Source organism: Leguminivora glycinivorella, chromosome 18 (genome assembly GCF_023078275.1).
Source record: "Leguminivora glycinivorella isolate SPB_JAAS2020 chromosome 18, LegGlyc_1.1, whole genome shotgun sequence".
NCBI classification, from domain to species: Eukaryota; Metazoa; Arthropoda; class Insecta; order Lepidoptera; family Tortricidae; genus Leguminivora; species Leguminivora glycinivorella.
The window spans coordinates 11,733,048-11,748,970 of NC_062988.1; the positions used below are offsets into that span (position 1 = coordinate 11,733,048).

Sequence of the window (15,923 nt, forward strand, 5' to 3'; positions counted from 1 at the left end):
CAATGAAGCGAGTCATATAATATCGATCGAACTTCGCTTGCGAAGCTCGTTTGATCATATATTATATTTCCTCGCTTCATTGTTCGATATAATTATTAAGTTTACATTATTGTAGTTGTTTAGAGACAAAGTTTTGCGGATGCCAATTGTGAAAACAAAATTAAATATTTATCATTAAATTTTGTTACATAATTATTACTAAACAACTAGCAATTACATAATTATGTAATTTATACACAAGATCAGTCTTATTCAGTAACACAGTTCATAATTAATTATAGCAAACTGATCTTGCAAATAGGTCTTCGTCAACTATTTGACGATGGCAGAATTTAGGAAATATTTGCGAGGTTGAGGTCCAACCCGCAGTTTTTCTGATAATGTCAAACATTGACCCATGCCGAAACGGCAGTAGACGTGGTAGTATGGCGAGTGCCTGTGTGCACTAAATGTTGCCACGTCCATCCCGATCTCCGCTAGTACTTGTTTTATCCACCTGCTTATTGACTGTGCCATCGCGTCCCTGTGAGGGCGCTTCGCAGTTAATAAGAGGTGTTCTGAGTTCGGAGGCCTTTTATCGCTTGTTAGAGTGAGATACTCGCGAAGGACCGAAGTCGCGCGACACGTTTCTTTAAGGTACGAAAGGAACAGTATAAGTATGTCGGGGCAGATGGTTATATCTGACACGATAATTTTTACCCCATTTGGGTAGTGTATATTCACTCATTTAATCAGTAAGAATGTTGGCACGCGATGGGCAGTGCATAATGCCAATAATACGACAAGCTTTTTAGTACCTAGGTAATCTGCTCTAAAGATATAGTCGTATTTGGATACCATTCATCAATGTAATCCAATACTATTTTTGGATCCCAAGAGTGAGTAAGTATATTTTGGAAAATTAGGTCTCATTTTAAATATGCGTTTTAACAAACGTTTAACATGTTCTGTTTTTTTTTTTTTTTTTTTTTTTTTTTTTTTTTTTTTTGTCCTGCGAAACAGGGATAATGCTGACCTTATGATTGTTTATGGATCCATAATATGACGATCCTGCTGTGATCAAAATGTCCACCATAGTTTAAATCACGTTTAAACGAAACGTTATATTGCTGAATGGTATTTTTAGAAATAGATGCGATCACATGAAGTTTCCTCAGATAACCTTTACCGGAGAGCACCGCTGCACCCAGGAAAAGGCGCTCGTGGAACGGATTCCTGGTGCTGTGATCAGAACAGACCTTATGTTCTTCGGGGCTCATGTAAATAATATCGGATTTTACTAGTGACATTAACAAAGGAAACTACGCTTGGGATTGCCAGACGGGGAAGCTAAACTTCCTGTTACTTTGTCATAAATTATCTTTTTTAAAGATTTTAAATGATCGGCAATGGAGGGAAACTATAAAAGTCTAGTGTAAAAGCATCTACAGCTGATGCATCTGGGTATTTCCACCATGATAAGTAAGTGTACATTTGGCATTGGAGCGAGAAGAGAAAAGATCAATATCAAGCTCACCAGCAGTATACATTATGCGTAGCAGTATAAACGCTTCATGAGATAGTTACCATTCAGTATCGAGATTCACATTTCGTGATACCCGGTCTACTTCTATATTGTCTTTCGTATATTTAATATTTATATACGATGCAAAAAAAAAACCAAAGGTTTCGCTTCTTCGCACCACTGCCAAATCCGTCTGAAAGGGTCGTTCAAATTTCGAAATTGAACGCTGCCCATGCGATTTTCATCGCTTATATCAGTTATAGCTTTCGTATTGTCTATACGAATTAATATAAAACAGTCACAACGACGGTCATTTGAGAAATATTAAGAGGTAAACATACTGCTAACATTTCCAAATGGTTTATGTGGAAAGCTTTTTCCTCGGATCTCGACGCTCCGTGTGCAAGAGAATATAATATTCATCCCCCAGTTCGGATCATTTAATATTAGTTTCGGTAATTTAATTTTCTTACTATAGTTTGAGTCGCGTTGCAAGGCTAGAAATTTTTGGCGTTCTAGAATTTTAGTATATAGCCACCCAAATTTAGCTGCAGGGCATGCGTTAATAAGTACTCCGATCAGTTGAGATAATTCTCTAACGGAACAAGAGTGTAGTGACAGAGATTTTCTAACCATCACGTTGATTTTCTTTCGTTTTTCCCGTAGGTAAAAAAAATCGACTGAGTTTGAACATAAAACCTAAGTCTCGACAAACCTGTCGTGGTTTTAATGTCCTATTAGTATAGTTTATGACAAAGCACAAGCATTCTAGTAGGTTAACGTTTACGTTTCGTAAACACTCTACATAAGAGTATACCGACACATAAAATACCGCGCTAAAAAAGACCATAAGACAAAGCCGTAAATTCATTTAAGTTAATAAACTAGGGTTTTCATCTTCAAAATGGACGCTCAGATATTTGCGGCAATATCTCGCAATAAGAATCAGTGGGTAAGCTTCCTTCAAATCAACTGTAGCCATGAAGCTACCTGTTGGTAAGTATAAGCTTAACAGTTGGTCTGTAGTTTTCCATTTTGAAATGTTCTCTAGGAATAAATTTGTTCAGCTTTTCGAGATTTGGAATAAAACGTTTGGTGTCATAGATTTTTGTGACAAAAACGTTCTCGAAATAAACTGGTCATGCTGTGGGATGCAAGGGACAACTGCATCCAGCTGAATTAAATTTTGGACGTACCTCCATAACGGCTTTTCCACTACTCAAATTTATTTTTGGGGTACAACGTCTTGAAAAAACCGGACGTTCAAAAGTTACAGAGCAACCGTTTTTAAGCGAATCTAAAATAACTTCATTTGATGTTATTTTTGACCAGCAATCATAAAAAATATTTTATTTTACCAGCGTGAGGTAACTGACTCATTGTTGAGGAGTGGCACGGGGCTTGCCCTGGCCCGCTGGTCTAGCTGGAGGGTTCGGGGTTGGTTGACTGCTGTCCTTTCTCTGGGCCCCCCCGCCTTTCGACTGGTAATGAGGAGGGCCTGACCCGTTTCCCTGAAACTGGTATTGGTTGCGCGCCGACGTTGTTGTCGAAGTTGATGGAGCCGTGTTGCTCTTTCCCAAATATACAGACTTTTTATCTGTAGCCATTGTTTCTCAATTACTTTTGAGGCTTTTATGTTTTCCGGGAGTTTACTTCCATAGAGTAAATCGCCCGCATCTTGAATTATGGTCAAGAAGGGTTTTTATAACCTGGGTGTGACAAGCCTTGTACGTGCTTGGGTTTTGCAATAATGCAAGTCTGATAAGATGCGACAACTGTCGCTTAACAGCTTGATAGCAGTGATCTTATATATCATCAGACGTCAATAGAACAGTAATAGCTCGGTTTATGGCTGTAATGCCTACACCCAACTGGCAGCTGCCACAAACAGCATGGCTGTAATGGCCGCAGAAATTTCTGCATGAAGCATCTAAATGCGTACAATTTTCGGAGATAAGGTATTCTTTTAATATCTTATCCTTCAAATATTTGGTAAACCCTTGCGGACTAATGATAGCCAAAGGGAGGCTAAGTTACCGTGAATTTTTCCCCAAGTATGGGTGTATGTTCGGTATATAGCCTCACCTAAACACGGTAACCAGGTCTGGGTCCAAATCAGGTACTTTTGGAGCTGAATTTTCAGGAGTTGAGCCTGGCGCCGTACCCGCAAGGTGTTGCGTCTTCAGGTAAGATCTCCGGAACATTCTCGATGTATGGAGAATTCGAGTCCTGGTAATCGAGTTGGTTGTCCGGAATGTACCATTTCGGTCTCCGTGACTTCTTGTTCGAGAAAGCAACGATGCTTTCTGAACAGAACAAAAAACCAAGCCATAATTTAGTTTTATAAAAACTAAAATAAAAATAGTACCAAAATTGTGGGTACACTGAGAGAAAATACAACCAACCAGTTTCATGTTCGTTCAACAAATTTTTTGGTTAAAATAGCACCTACGTGCTTTTTGGTTCAAACAACAAGCTACTTGTCATTTGAATCAACAAGTCGATTTTATAAAAACAACCTGACACATATTGTTTTAAACATACGTTTGGCTGATTCAAACGGATAAACCGCAACAAGTCGAACTTGTTAAATTCACAATGCAAATTTCTCTCAGTGTAGATTTCACCCATATGCGCGAATGCGCGTCTTACTTAGTGTTATCTCGCGGATAACATTCAGTAACTAATGTTCATATCAACATGTGTTCGTAATAGAATCACCATGTCTTACATGAGTTATGCCTTCGTGTTGACTCACGGTCAACCCCCGGCAGCCTTCGTGTTGACTCACGGTCAACCCCCAGGCTCGCGTCTTGTTAAAAGTACGCGTTGTGTGATCATCCGTAGATGATGATAAAAATACTAGTCCACTGTTTTTCTTGGTTAGTGCGTTTTACGCTTTGGCATTGCCAACAACCAAGATAAACTTAGTATCAAAAGATAGTGCAGTGGACGCGTGCGTCTGTTGCCGTGCACGAAAAAATAATGAGGATCCCACCGCCGGTTGACACCGACCTGAGGGTGGGGGGGAAGGTTTAGAGCCAATTGAAATACTTATTTTTTATAAATCTCTAAAATAAGCGTGCAATATGTTGCCAGTAGATTAAATAAACTACAATAATGTAAACTTAATAATTATATCGAACAATGAAGCGAGGAAATATAAAAATTATCCGGTTCGAAGACCAAAATGTTTAATCTATCGTCATTAAGTGGACTGTAGGAAAATTCGAGAAAATTGGGGGGCGACAGGGAGTCAAGATTTAGGGAGTCAGTTGGGCAAGAAAGTTGAGGTATATTACGAAAATGGTGTTACTAGATGGATGAACTAAGTGTGAAATAGTGTAACGCGAAGATTACCTTTCGACGCGCCGATGATGGGACTGAATCGCTGGTCACTGTTGAAGACCTCGGGCTGGATTCTGGCTGTCCTTTGTCGCTCGCTAGAAAGTAGGCTAAGAACCGTTACCTCTAGTCGTTCAACTTAGCCCTCGATTCTGCCGCTCGACGGTCTCCTGGCCTCTCCTGATACACTACACTGATTCTAGCTAATTTAAATGTTTGGCAGTAGCACTTTTACTGAACGGCGCGAAAGTTAGTAACGAAAGCGATAGCGAGAGATGTGCACTGGAAGTCGTTCGGTGACAGACTGACTGTCAGTTTTCAACTGACAGCGATTCAAAAATGTTAGTGTTGCCACGATAAATGCAAAATAATCCTATAAAATGAAAATGCAAGGTCAAAGCTGAACACTATTATTGTCCATAGAAACTCCTGAAACGGAGCTATTTATCGTTGGCGAAGGTACAGAAATATATTATGTCGTGTGAGATGGAGGAGGAGGGGAATAAGCTTGTAGGTTTAACGGGTTCGCTATTGAATGCATCCGAAGAGATGTTAAATAATTTTGAATATGTGATTGCGCTCGTAATGCCAGCATAAGAGGCATGGCATTCAATTGTGCAGCGACACTCCTCCCAAAAATATCGAACTCATTGTCGTTATTTGCCATTGGAGTTTGAACTATCTCTCCAACAGCTTTGACTTTGTTCACCAAACTTTCTAAGCATTTGATGTTTCTTTTGCGACTATACACAGGTTTCTTAGCAGCTTCTGTTTCATGTATAATGGGAGTATCTTGAGAATCTTGGCTAGAACCTGGAACTACCTGGCTGGTAGACTCATCGACACCTGAAGCGATCCCTTCCATCGAAGTCTTCGCTGAGTTCTGAAAAGTATGTTTATTATTAAAATTTCTGTCTCAGGTTCCAAGCGATGAAAACCAGTGGAAGAAAATTGAAGAGGGTTTCAAAAATAAATGGAACTTTCCCAGATGTTCTGGCGCTATCGATGGGAAGCATATAGTAATAAAGGCGCCCTTTGAAGCAGGAAGCTATTACTATGCTAATGGCCGTGGTTGACGATGACTACAGCTTTTCATATATCGATGTTGGTTGCAACGGCAGAGTGTCCTGTGTCCAAGATCACCGCCTTCTGCATCTGACCCTTGATCCAACCACCTAGCGAAAATCTCAAGATGTTGGTTGAGACTCTTCGCTATGAGACCGTTCGTGGAAACACAGTCTCACTTAACTTGGGTCGAGTCCAGTAACATCGGACCCGATGTGACATATGACTGACGGCTCTTCGGTCCGCTTGATCAGCCACATGATGAAACAAACGGAGTGTTTGCATCCTCCTTCTCTTGCAGCACAATTTTCACATTTGACATCTAAAATGATATCCTCGGCTTCATTGATTCGTGCAAGCACTGAATAACGTTATGTTTGGGTGTGACCCTACACCTGACGAAACATGACCCTCTCTCTCCTCACTTCTGCGTATCCAATCGCAGTTTCTACGTAGGTGTCTCGGGGTAGAAAGAAGGGTTTTTGTTCCGCGAACGGCCGCAGAGTTACAGCTATCGCTTTCGCACATAAATTGCATGAGCATTATATTATCTACTCGTGGCAGATTGCGAGAATCTGCTGTATGTTGATCATAGATAATAACTTTATTTTCCATAAAGCCTGAGTGTTGCCACTCTTACAAGCTAAGTTTCAGTCACACATCTTCCTTTTTCTTAAACAAAAGTAATTTGGACATCACTAGTTACCGGTTATTGAAGACGACTGTTACATCACTAGTTGACATTACATATCAATAGATTCTAACCTAAAATTAAGTAGTAAACAACGTATTTTATTACTAATTAACAATCATAGTACGTAAACATTAGGACATTAATTAATCTGTTACGTGATGTTATAAGAAATGATTTACAAACAATTTCAGTCTAGGAGCAGTTTAGTGCGGCGAGAGTTTACAATAGGCTAATCAACAAAATTGATATTTCTGTATTTTATAACAATAAAGGTCTTGAAATAATTATCTGTTTGACTTTGCACTACTAATCACTTCTCCTTATTTACGATGTATACTAATTTAAGTACAAATTCACTGAGTACACAACACTATCAATGTTCTTGATTTTAAATGAAATATTAAAACTTAAATAGGGAAATCACTTCTTAACAGTCTTTACACAAACACTTTTTTGTGGGTTTTACATGCCGTCCCGATCTGGTGGTAATGATTTCCTTTTCTGGTGAGGTCTCTGAACTTGTGAGTGACAAATATGATGATGACTCTGGGGTATTGACAGGAGTTGATTGTGGTGATCCATAAACAGTTTCAGAGTTGGGCTCTTGTATGGGACTGCTTACTGAGATCTCCGCTGATGGTGTTTTTGGTCTCATTACAGGTGATGATGTTCGACGTTGTATTTCTGTCGGTGGCGAGTGGTTCATAGTCTCTGTTTGGTCTGTAGTTGTATTTGGTTGATTGCAGTCTTCTGGAATGATACATATGACGGGCTCTTGACTTGGTGATGAAGACAAGTATGGCAGAGATGGTGTGAGAGCAGGGGTAGAGCTCTGTTTCTTTAAACCATTAGTCTGATCAGGTAGTTCAATGATTGCTTTCCTATTTTTCCTCATTTCACTTCCTTTTTCTGTCAATATGTTGTAGCTTCGAGGTTCTTCTCTTTTTCCAGTGACTGTTCCATATATTTGTTCACTTGGTAGGAATACTCTTTTCCCAGTTTCTAATTCAGGTAGTTCTTTGGCTCTATGCCTTCTGTCATAGTTTTCTTTAGCTTTTTCTCTTCTTTTCAGTAATTGTTCTCTTATGTGCTCTATATCTTGTGTTTTTGGTTTCAGTGCTGAAGATGTTGTTGGTATGTTTGTATTCAGAAGTCTAGACATAGCAATTTGTGATGGAGCAACTCCTAGTTTATTGGGTGTTGTCCTGTAATGAAGTAGTCCAAGTAGAGGATCTTCTGGATTTTTATCAAATATAGTCTTAAAAATCTTTATTCCTATTTCCGCGGCTCCGTTGCTCTGGGGAAAATGAGGGCTAGAGGTGGTATGTGTAAATTCCCAGTCTCTTGCAAATTGCTTGAATTGTTTTGAAGCAAATTGAGGGCCATTGTCAGATCTTAAGATGCGGGGTATACCATGTCTGGCCATAATGCACTTTAGGTGGTTGATTATTGCCATAGAAGTAGTAGATGTTAGTGATACTATTTCAGGGTAGTTTGACAGTACATCCCTTACGACAAGGTATTCTTTTCCTTTGTAAGTACATAGATCAGCTGCTATTATTTCAAATGGGTATTTAGGTACATCTCCTGGTATGAGAGGTTCGGGCCTTTGTGTGGTCATTTTAGCACAGAACTCACATTTGTTTGACCATAGGGTGATGTCATGTTCCCATGTAGGCCACCATACTGCTTGTTTGGCTCGCATTTGGCTCTTGATAGCAGTGACGTGTCCAGTGTGGAGCTTTTCAATTATAGTTTCTCTTAGTGTTGTAGGTATGTATATTTTTAATCCACATGTAATTAATTTATTGGTCAGAACAAGGTCTTCTTTATGTTTCCAAAATGGCTTTATTTCTTCTTCAATATTTTTATAATTAGGCCATCCATGCATTATATATGTATATAGTTTCTTGCATATTTCATCTTCTTGTTGAGCTTCTTTTATTTTTTTAAGACGATCATCAGAGAAAGGCAATTCTTTGTGAATGCTCAGGAATGTTGTCTCGTCAAGCTTATCACTTCTCTCAAGGATGTCTTTGTCTTCTTCTTCAGTTGGAAGTGGGGCTCTAGATAGCATATCAGCTGTGTACATGTATTTTCCTGGGACATGTTCTATTTTATAGTTGAATGGAGTCATTCTCATTCTGAACCTTTGAAGTCTTGTAGGCAGGTCTGCTATAGGTTTTGATCCTAATATGGCAAGTAGGGGTTTGTGGTCAGATCTCAGAGTGAATGTTGGTAAACCTTGTAGGTAGAGTTTGAAGCGTTCGCATGCCATAGTTGTTGCACATGCCTCCTTTTCAATCATTGCATACCTCTGCTGAGTAGGTGTGAATGCGGATGACCAAAAGTGAACTGGTTTCCAAACATCTCCATGTTTTTGTTCAATCACGGCACCCATTCCATATTGTGATGCATCTGCCGAGACTCTGGTTTCTAAGTTTGGGTCATAGTGTGCTAACTGAGGGGCTGTAGTTAACAACTTTTTGATTTCTTGAAATGCCTTAGTGTGTTCTGCATTCCATTCTCTCGAGGAATCCTTTTTTAGCAGGTCACGAAGAGGTTTTGTCACATCTGCTATGTTTGGTAGGAATCTGAGATGTTGATTTACGGCTCCCATGAAGCTTCTTAATGCAGTTAAGTCTTCAGGTATTGGAAGTTTATTTATTGCTTTTACTTTATCCTGTAGGGGTTGTATTCCGTTATTTGTTACTTTATAACCCAGGAATGTGCATTCGTTAGTTCTGAATATACATTTTTTTTTGTTTAAGGTTACTCCTCCTCTCTGTAAGGCTTTAAGGACTTGCTTGAGGTTTTCATCATGTTCTTGTACAGTTTTCCCATGTATTAAGGTGTCATCTACATGATTTATACAACCTTTGACTCCTGCTAGTATTGTTGCCATTTTTCGTTGAAAAATCTCACTTGATGAATTCATGCCCATTGGCATTCTATTGAATCTATATCTTCCAAAGGGGGTGATGAAAGTAGTTAGATCTTTAGAATCTTCAGTAAGTTCAACTTGGAAATAACTTTTTACAGCATCTATTTTTGAAAAGTATTTGGATCCAGCAAGTTGTGCAAGACACTCTTCCACGGTTGGCAAAGGATGGTATTCCCTCATGACGCTTTTATTCAGTTCTGTATAGTCGACTGTAACACGTACACTGGTGTTGTCATTTTTGTCCGGGACAGGTACCATTGGAGCGCACCATTCTGTTGGATGAGTTATAGGTTCGATTACTCCTATGTCTTGAAGGTTTTGCAGTGCTTTTTCTACTTTTGGTCTTATTGGTATGGAGATATGCCGTGGAGTAGTAACAGCATATGGTTTGGCGTTTTCTTTCAATTTTATGCAGTATTGGCCTTTCATGACACCTAGTCCAGTAAAGAGTTCTTGGAATTCCTCTTCAGGTAGTATCTGGTTGGATATTTGCATAATTTCGATTTTAGAATGCCATTTCACAATGCCAAAATTGTCACACTCTGTAAGACCTAGTAATGGTGTGTGTTGGTCGGCAAGCACATACACATCTGTGAGCATACTTTTGCCCTGCCATGTCAATTTAATGTTGCGGCATACACCTCTTGAGGGGAGTGTTATTTTGCAAGGGCCTAACAATTTTTCCTCTATTACAATTGGCTGAGGCAGTTGTAGCTTAATACGCAGTTCAGGACTTATGACGGTCTCTGATGCTCCTGTATCAACTTTAAATTTCACTTTTTGGCTATTTACAAATATAGTGGCATATTTGGGTTTGGAGCGGGCTGCTCGTGGTGCAGAATTTACTGAGTCGATGATCTTTTCTGAAGTTTCTATGCTTCCAAAGAAAAAATCTTCTTCTGTTACTTCGTTGACAGTTTTATATTCTTTCTTGCCTTCTTTTTTCTTTTTGCATACAACCAGCCAGTGTCCCTTTAGTCCACAGCCTTTGCAGGTCGAATTAGCAGCTTCGCAGTCTGCGAATTTGTGCTTCGGTGTTCGTCCACATTTTCTGCAGGATTCAGAGGTTCCCGTTTGTTTTATAGGCTTTTTAGCACTCACCCTTTTATTAATGAAATTTACTTCTGGGGTCTGTGTTGTTGGGTTAAGTGTAGCTCTATTGGCTTCTACGATCTCCGCATGTCTGACTCTGTTGATTACAGTTTCCAGCTTTGGTTCTTCTTCAAGGTTTTGAAGAGCCTTCGAGAGCTCCGTGTCCCTCATGCCGGCGACGATACGATCGCGTATAAGTTCCTCTTCGAGTGTTCCAAACTCACATTTTTTTGCTATATTATGTAAGTCTGTTATGAAGTCGTCTATACATTCGTTTTCATTTTGAATGCGTTGGTTGAATCTTGCTCTACTATACATTTTAGTTTTTCGGGCTGAGTAGTAGGATTCAAATTTGGCTTTGACGATATCGTAAGATTTCATGTCGCTTTCGCTCAGTTTCATCGAAGTGATGACGTTATTGGCTTGAGCACCCATGATGTATAGTAATGAGTTTACCTGTGTCTCGCTTGGTAGCATCTTCAAACGAGTTGTTTCACGATATTGTTCAAAACGGATGATCCAATTTTCCCAGTCGGTAGCTTTAAAGGTGAAAGGTTGTGGCGGCGGCGTGGTCATGCCGGGCAGGAAACTTATTGTTTGGCTTGATGCTGATGATGCAGAAGTTTGTGCCGCTAGTTGGGTTTGTAACTGCTGTATCAGCGCCATTTGCGCTTCCATTTGCTGCTTTAGCTCTTCCATATTTCTTTTTCACATCGGGAAAAAAAAATATCCACCATGTCACCATGTATGTTGATCATAGATAATAACTTTATTTTCCATAAAGCCTGAGTGTTGCCACTCTTACAAGCTAAGTTTCAGTCACACATCTGCCACCGCGTAGCCCTCCGTAACTTTCATTAATGAGTTTAATCTCTGTAAAAATTGAACTCAAACGTATAAATTGACAAATACTTGAACAGACATAAACAATAAAATACCTATCATACCATGTCAATAAACTGTCAGTGTCAAACCGCTACTTTCTTCTGACGACGGGCGGAATATAGGCACCGGAATACTTCTAATCTGCCTAAAACTTGGTTTAGCCAAGTTATTTTGAATTTTCTCAAGAATAACTGAATCTAAAAATCCAATTTATTTTTTTATGTACTCAGCAAGCCCTAATCTACAAATAGACATCAATTTTTAGCCATTGTAAAAAAATGAAATGTTGTCAATTGTGGACTCCTCGGGACCCACTCCTTCTGAGGTGTCCTTTCCAATAGCGTCCAGAACGAGCGCCTCTTCCTCGGTGATATCAGGGATGTTCATAACATTCCCAGTTACATTTCTTGCTCGATTGACTGCAGCGTTGCTTCGCCTTGCTTTGCGACACATGTCACGCCATGTCTGATAATAAAAATACACTTGTAATATTACAATGTATTTACTCCAAAACAATACAACATGAAACATAGCTTACCCCAATAATGCAGAAAATTTAGATAATATTTTGGAAGTTGGTACTGGTTTATAAAATGCGGGGGAAATAAGATGAATTAATTAATTAAATATATATGTGTTTTATGTACTGTTGCGATATATTGGCCACCTAAACATATCTATTGTGCAAGTAAAATGAATGGAATATTATAGTCATATTCTTTACTATGTGTTAAAATTATTAAATTATCACTGTCATTGTCTAACTGAATACCATCAGCGATGTGATCTACATATATGAGAATGATGTCTCCGAGGTATGCTTTTGTAAGACAATTTTATTTATCTTACATGATTTTTTATTTATTATATCTCTGATGCAATCTTTACTACTTCCATGTGATAAACTTCTGCTAATCGTGACACTGTACACTTGAACACACTGCACTGTAACTTAATGAATGTTTAAGAAATATTTGTAAACTACAAATTATTTTACAGGACGACATTATCACCCTCACATTTTACTTACCACTTTCCACGCCTTCACAGGTTTGTCCGGCCCGTGCTCTCTTAATAAGGCGGCGAGGCTCTCCCACTGCGCCTCGTACCGCTGGTTTCCCAGTGGACCGTCGTACTCCCGATTCGCGAAGCGGGAGTTCTGCGACATGTATTCCGCCAAAACCCGTAGCTGTTTATTCGTTGACCGTCTAAAAATATATTCATTACACAATTGAAGATCAAAAGAAAAACAAAAACTTTACTTGTTTCTACAAATAAATTATTGTTTTCCGCAACTTACATTTTCGACATTTTCGGTGGCATCGTTTTGTTTTTAATTTCTTTTGTGTATGTTTGATTTGACATTGACATCTGTCAAATCAAACTTTGACATGTGTCACAGCTGTCAATTTATAATCCGTGCATGTTATATTGTAAGGGAGTTTGTATAAAGCGGTTACTTGTTCAAACACCATTCAATTTGGACGTGTAATCATTCAAACTTGATTCAAACAATCTATTCATGTGCAAGCATCGTCCAACACACAATCCTGCAGTGAAATAAAGGCAGCTATTGAATGGATTTTTATATACGACATAGTGGTCACTCACAACCTATCATTCAATCTATCGACGCGTTCGTTTTATTAAACCCCGATTTATAAATTTAGTATGCTTTGAGCTACAATATAATTCCACTTTCGGTAGACGATAGAGATATATTTAATCACAGACCATAATTGCCCTGCTGGATACCATTCTATCTGTCAAAATAGTGATGTGCCCCTTACCATAGTGATGGGACTCTACACTCCCCATGTGCCATCGAGGGTGAGAAGCACTGATATTTCCACGTGGGATAATTTTCAGCGCCACGAAGCTTTTCAATAGATTGGTTGGAGAAGCTCGAACGTCTGATTCGATTCGGAGGTAGCCATAATCTTCTTCTTCGTGTAAAGGGATCAAGTAAAACTAAATTTTGGTTTGCCAATGCTTAGCCACCTTAATGGTAAATGCGCTTACCGTTGTCGGCGACCAGCAGAATCCACGATTAATTCGTGACTGTACCCAGAACTTGATAAGCGGAACCCAGGTTCCGTAGGGTAGTGGAATAATAGTCACGCTAAACAGACTGAAGCAGACTTGAGCCACCGCCTTGGCCTGGCATAATGAATAAGATTTATTATGGGACCAATTCTGAAATCGCAAAAAAATTGGCTGTTTACCTGTATGCCGCTCATTTCTAAGGAACAGAACAGCCAATTTTTTTTCGCGATTTGATCCTATAATAAAAGTCATTATAAGTTCCTCAAAAGTTCCTATGCAAAGTTTAAACGGTCCTTTTTATTTCAGCGTGTATTTATTGTTAGAAAGTATTTATCTTTCTGCTGTACAACGCGATAATAGGACAAGCACGCGTATTGAGGCTATTTCCATTTATGTCAAATTTAATGTTTGTCTTGTAAATATTAGTCCTATGTAGGAGATCATCTCGCATCCACACACTTAGTTTTCCCTTTAGCTATAGCTACAGATTCTGGTTGAATGTAATAGGAACAGGATGAAAACACGTCAGAAACTGGTCACGGTTTATTATAGAGTTTTTCGAGAAGCGTTGTTTTTACATTTTCCATTTTTAAATCAGAGAGTTTGACTTAAGCGTTTTGTTATTAACTACTTTCAAGAAGCGTTTTGCTGTAGGCTTAACTATACTAGGACATTCTACTTTTGGAAAAGTTATAATATAAATAATTTATATTATATTTAATAACAATGTTTAAAATAATAGAAAGTCATTAACATTATTAACAATATGATAAACTATAGGCACATTGCCGATCTACTCAAATGACAGAGAGCTATTATAATGTTTCTGCCTCACTCTACGACTTCGGACTGTAGGCTGTCAAACCTGCAACTACTCCAATGTATAATACTAGTCCTATAACCATACCCCGTAATCGAACCGGAAAATCTGTAGCAGATGTACGTCAGGGTTGTCACTACCTATGTATGTACTTGTACTACGAATACAAAAAAACGCACATGTTATTGAACATATCTTTATTAACTAAACATCTTATTTACCTCCACAGAATTTTGAAATAAACTATGCTTCTGTATAATTACGTCCGTATCCATGAATGTAATGTATGAAAGGCACCATCGTGAATTATATTTAAGTTGTGATCCATCTGAACCTTCTTCTCTATTGTATATAGTCACTCCATGTTTCCACTTCATATGGCTAGGTACTTGAGCCTGCCCGCTACACATGAGACAGCAGCAGCTGGCCTGTTTCTCTCTTAAATAAGTGATGAACTAAATCCCGACACATTTTTAAATCTTTATTATATATCTGGGGTTTATTTAAATATCAGCTTCTTTGTGACATGAAATATGACTTTGACAAATTAACTTTTTTATCACTCGGTTCTTTTTTATTTTCGGCCAGGACTTGTGCAGGCATTTTTTTTATGATAATCTGAGTACTGTGATTTATCCCCTGATAAAAAATGCCGACAGAAGTGAAGGATGTTTAGGGGTAGTGGCAACAGTGTTCAATGTTTTATCGATATTCAAAATAAATGATCATAATTCTTTCTAAATTTATTGCAGTCAAACTGCGTCGCCTACTTGTGTAAATCCATTTTAAACTCGAAAAAGAGCGTTCCACATCTATCGACGTCAATGGTACATAATTTAAATATGTATAATTTTGTAATGTATTTTTATTAATGTTTGTTGTTAACTCAGTTTCTTGTCCTCTTAAAAGATTGTTTACTGCTGTAACAGTCGTATAACCCGGATTGTTTTTTAAAACAGTTTTTAATTTGTGGTAAACTTGTTTTCCTTTTAAATGAAGCCTCGATCTGGAAAGCTTTTTTTCTGTGCCATTTACAATATTCAAAGCTTCACTAACAGTAAGTTTTGGATTTTGCAATTTATTTATGGAAGATCGAATAATATTGCCTATGTTAATATTAACAAACTCCAAATCTTTTCTTATAATGGAATATCGAAATACTTTTTGTGCTTTTCGAATGGACACTGCTTCATTTGAATTAAATGTATTAATTATTTCCTTAATTTGGTCAAAGTTCGTGTCATAATAGGCCACAGCATCTAGCGAAGTTCCCCATCTAGTTAGTACTGGTTTCGGCGGTAGGGGCATATTCGGTAGCGTTTCCTTAAATTTTGCAATCCTTTTAGGTGCTTTGTTAAATATTTTTTTTACGTTATCAATTAAAATATTTATTTTTTCATATAAATTTCTCACTTTTTCTGCGACTCTGTTTAACCCGTGCGCAAGACATGTCACATGTGTTAAGTTACTAAACATTTGTCCGAGAATTTTTGCAGCTTTAAGCATGTAAGAACCAGCGTCCGTAACA

General features: G+C 38.3%; 2 protein-coding genes across 2 annotated transcripts; both read right to left on the bottom strand.

Moving 5' to 3' along the window:
• Window positions 1-3,643: 3,643 nt before the first annotated feature.
• On the bottom strand, window positions 3,644-11,343 carry LOC125236139 (uncharacterized protein K02A2.6-like). Its single transcript, XM_048142839.1, has 4 exons — window positions 7,075-11,343; window positions 5,599-5,732; window positions 4,865-4,947; window positions 3,644-3,810 (listed from the first exon to the last, which is right to left on the bottom strand). The coding sequence occupies exons 1-4, from the start codon at window positions 11,341-11,343 to the stop codon at window positions 3,644-3,646; spliced, it is 4,653 nt and encodes a 1,550-aa protein (XP_047998796.1).
• A 140-nt stretch (window positions 11,344-11,483) lies between these two features.
• Window positions 11,484-12,945, bottom strand: LOC125235718. Its single transcript, XM_048142288.1, has 2 exons — window positions 12,560-12,945; window positions 11,484-11,994 (listed from the first exon to the last, which is right to left on the bottom strand). Exons 1-2 carry the CDS (start codon window positions 12,695-12,697, stop codon window positions 11,791-11,793), a joined length of 342 nt encoding a protein of 113 aa, XP_047998245.1. The 5' UTR covers window positions 12,698-12,945; the 3' UTR covers window positions 11,484-11,790.
• Between the last annotated feature and the right edge of the window lie 2,978 nt (window positions 12,946-15,923).

Bases quoted from the DNA above. Each gene is read 5' to 3' on its own strand.
- LOC125236139 (XM_048142839.1), bottom strand. From the start codon at position 11,343: ATGGAAGAGCTAAAGCAGCAAATGGAAGCGCAAATGGCGCTGATACAG. The intron at 5,733-7,074 runs GTAAAACCCACA...CATACTTTTCAG, and splicing joins CCACCAGATCGGGACGGCAT to AACTCAGCGAAGACTTCGAT. The intron at 4,948-5,598 runs GTATAGTCGCAA...CCTACTTTCTAG, and splicing joins GAAGCTGCTAAGAAACCTGT to CGAGCGACAAAGGACAGCCA.
- LOC125235718 (XM_048142288.1), bottom strand. From the start codon at position 12,697: ATGTCGCAGAACTCCCGCTTCGCGAATCGGGAGTACGACGGTCCACTG. The intron at 11,995-12,559 runs GTAAGTAAAATG...TTTTATTATCAG, and splicing joins CTGTGAAGGCGTGGAAAGTG to ACATGGCGTGACATGTGTCG.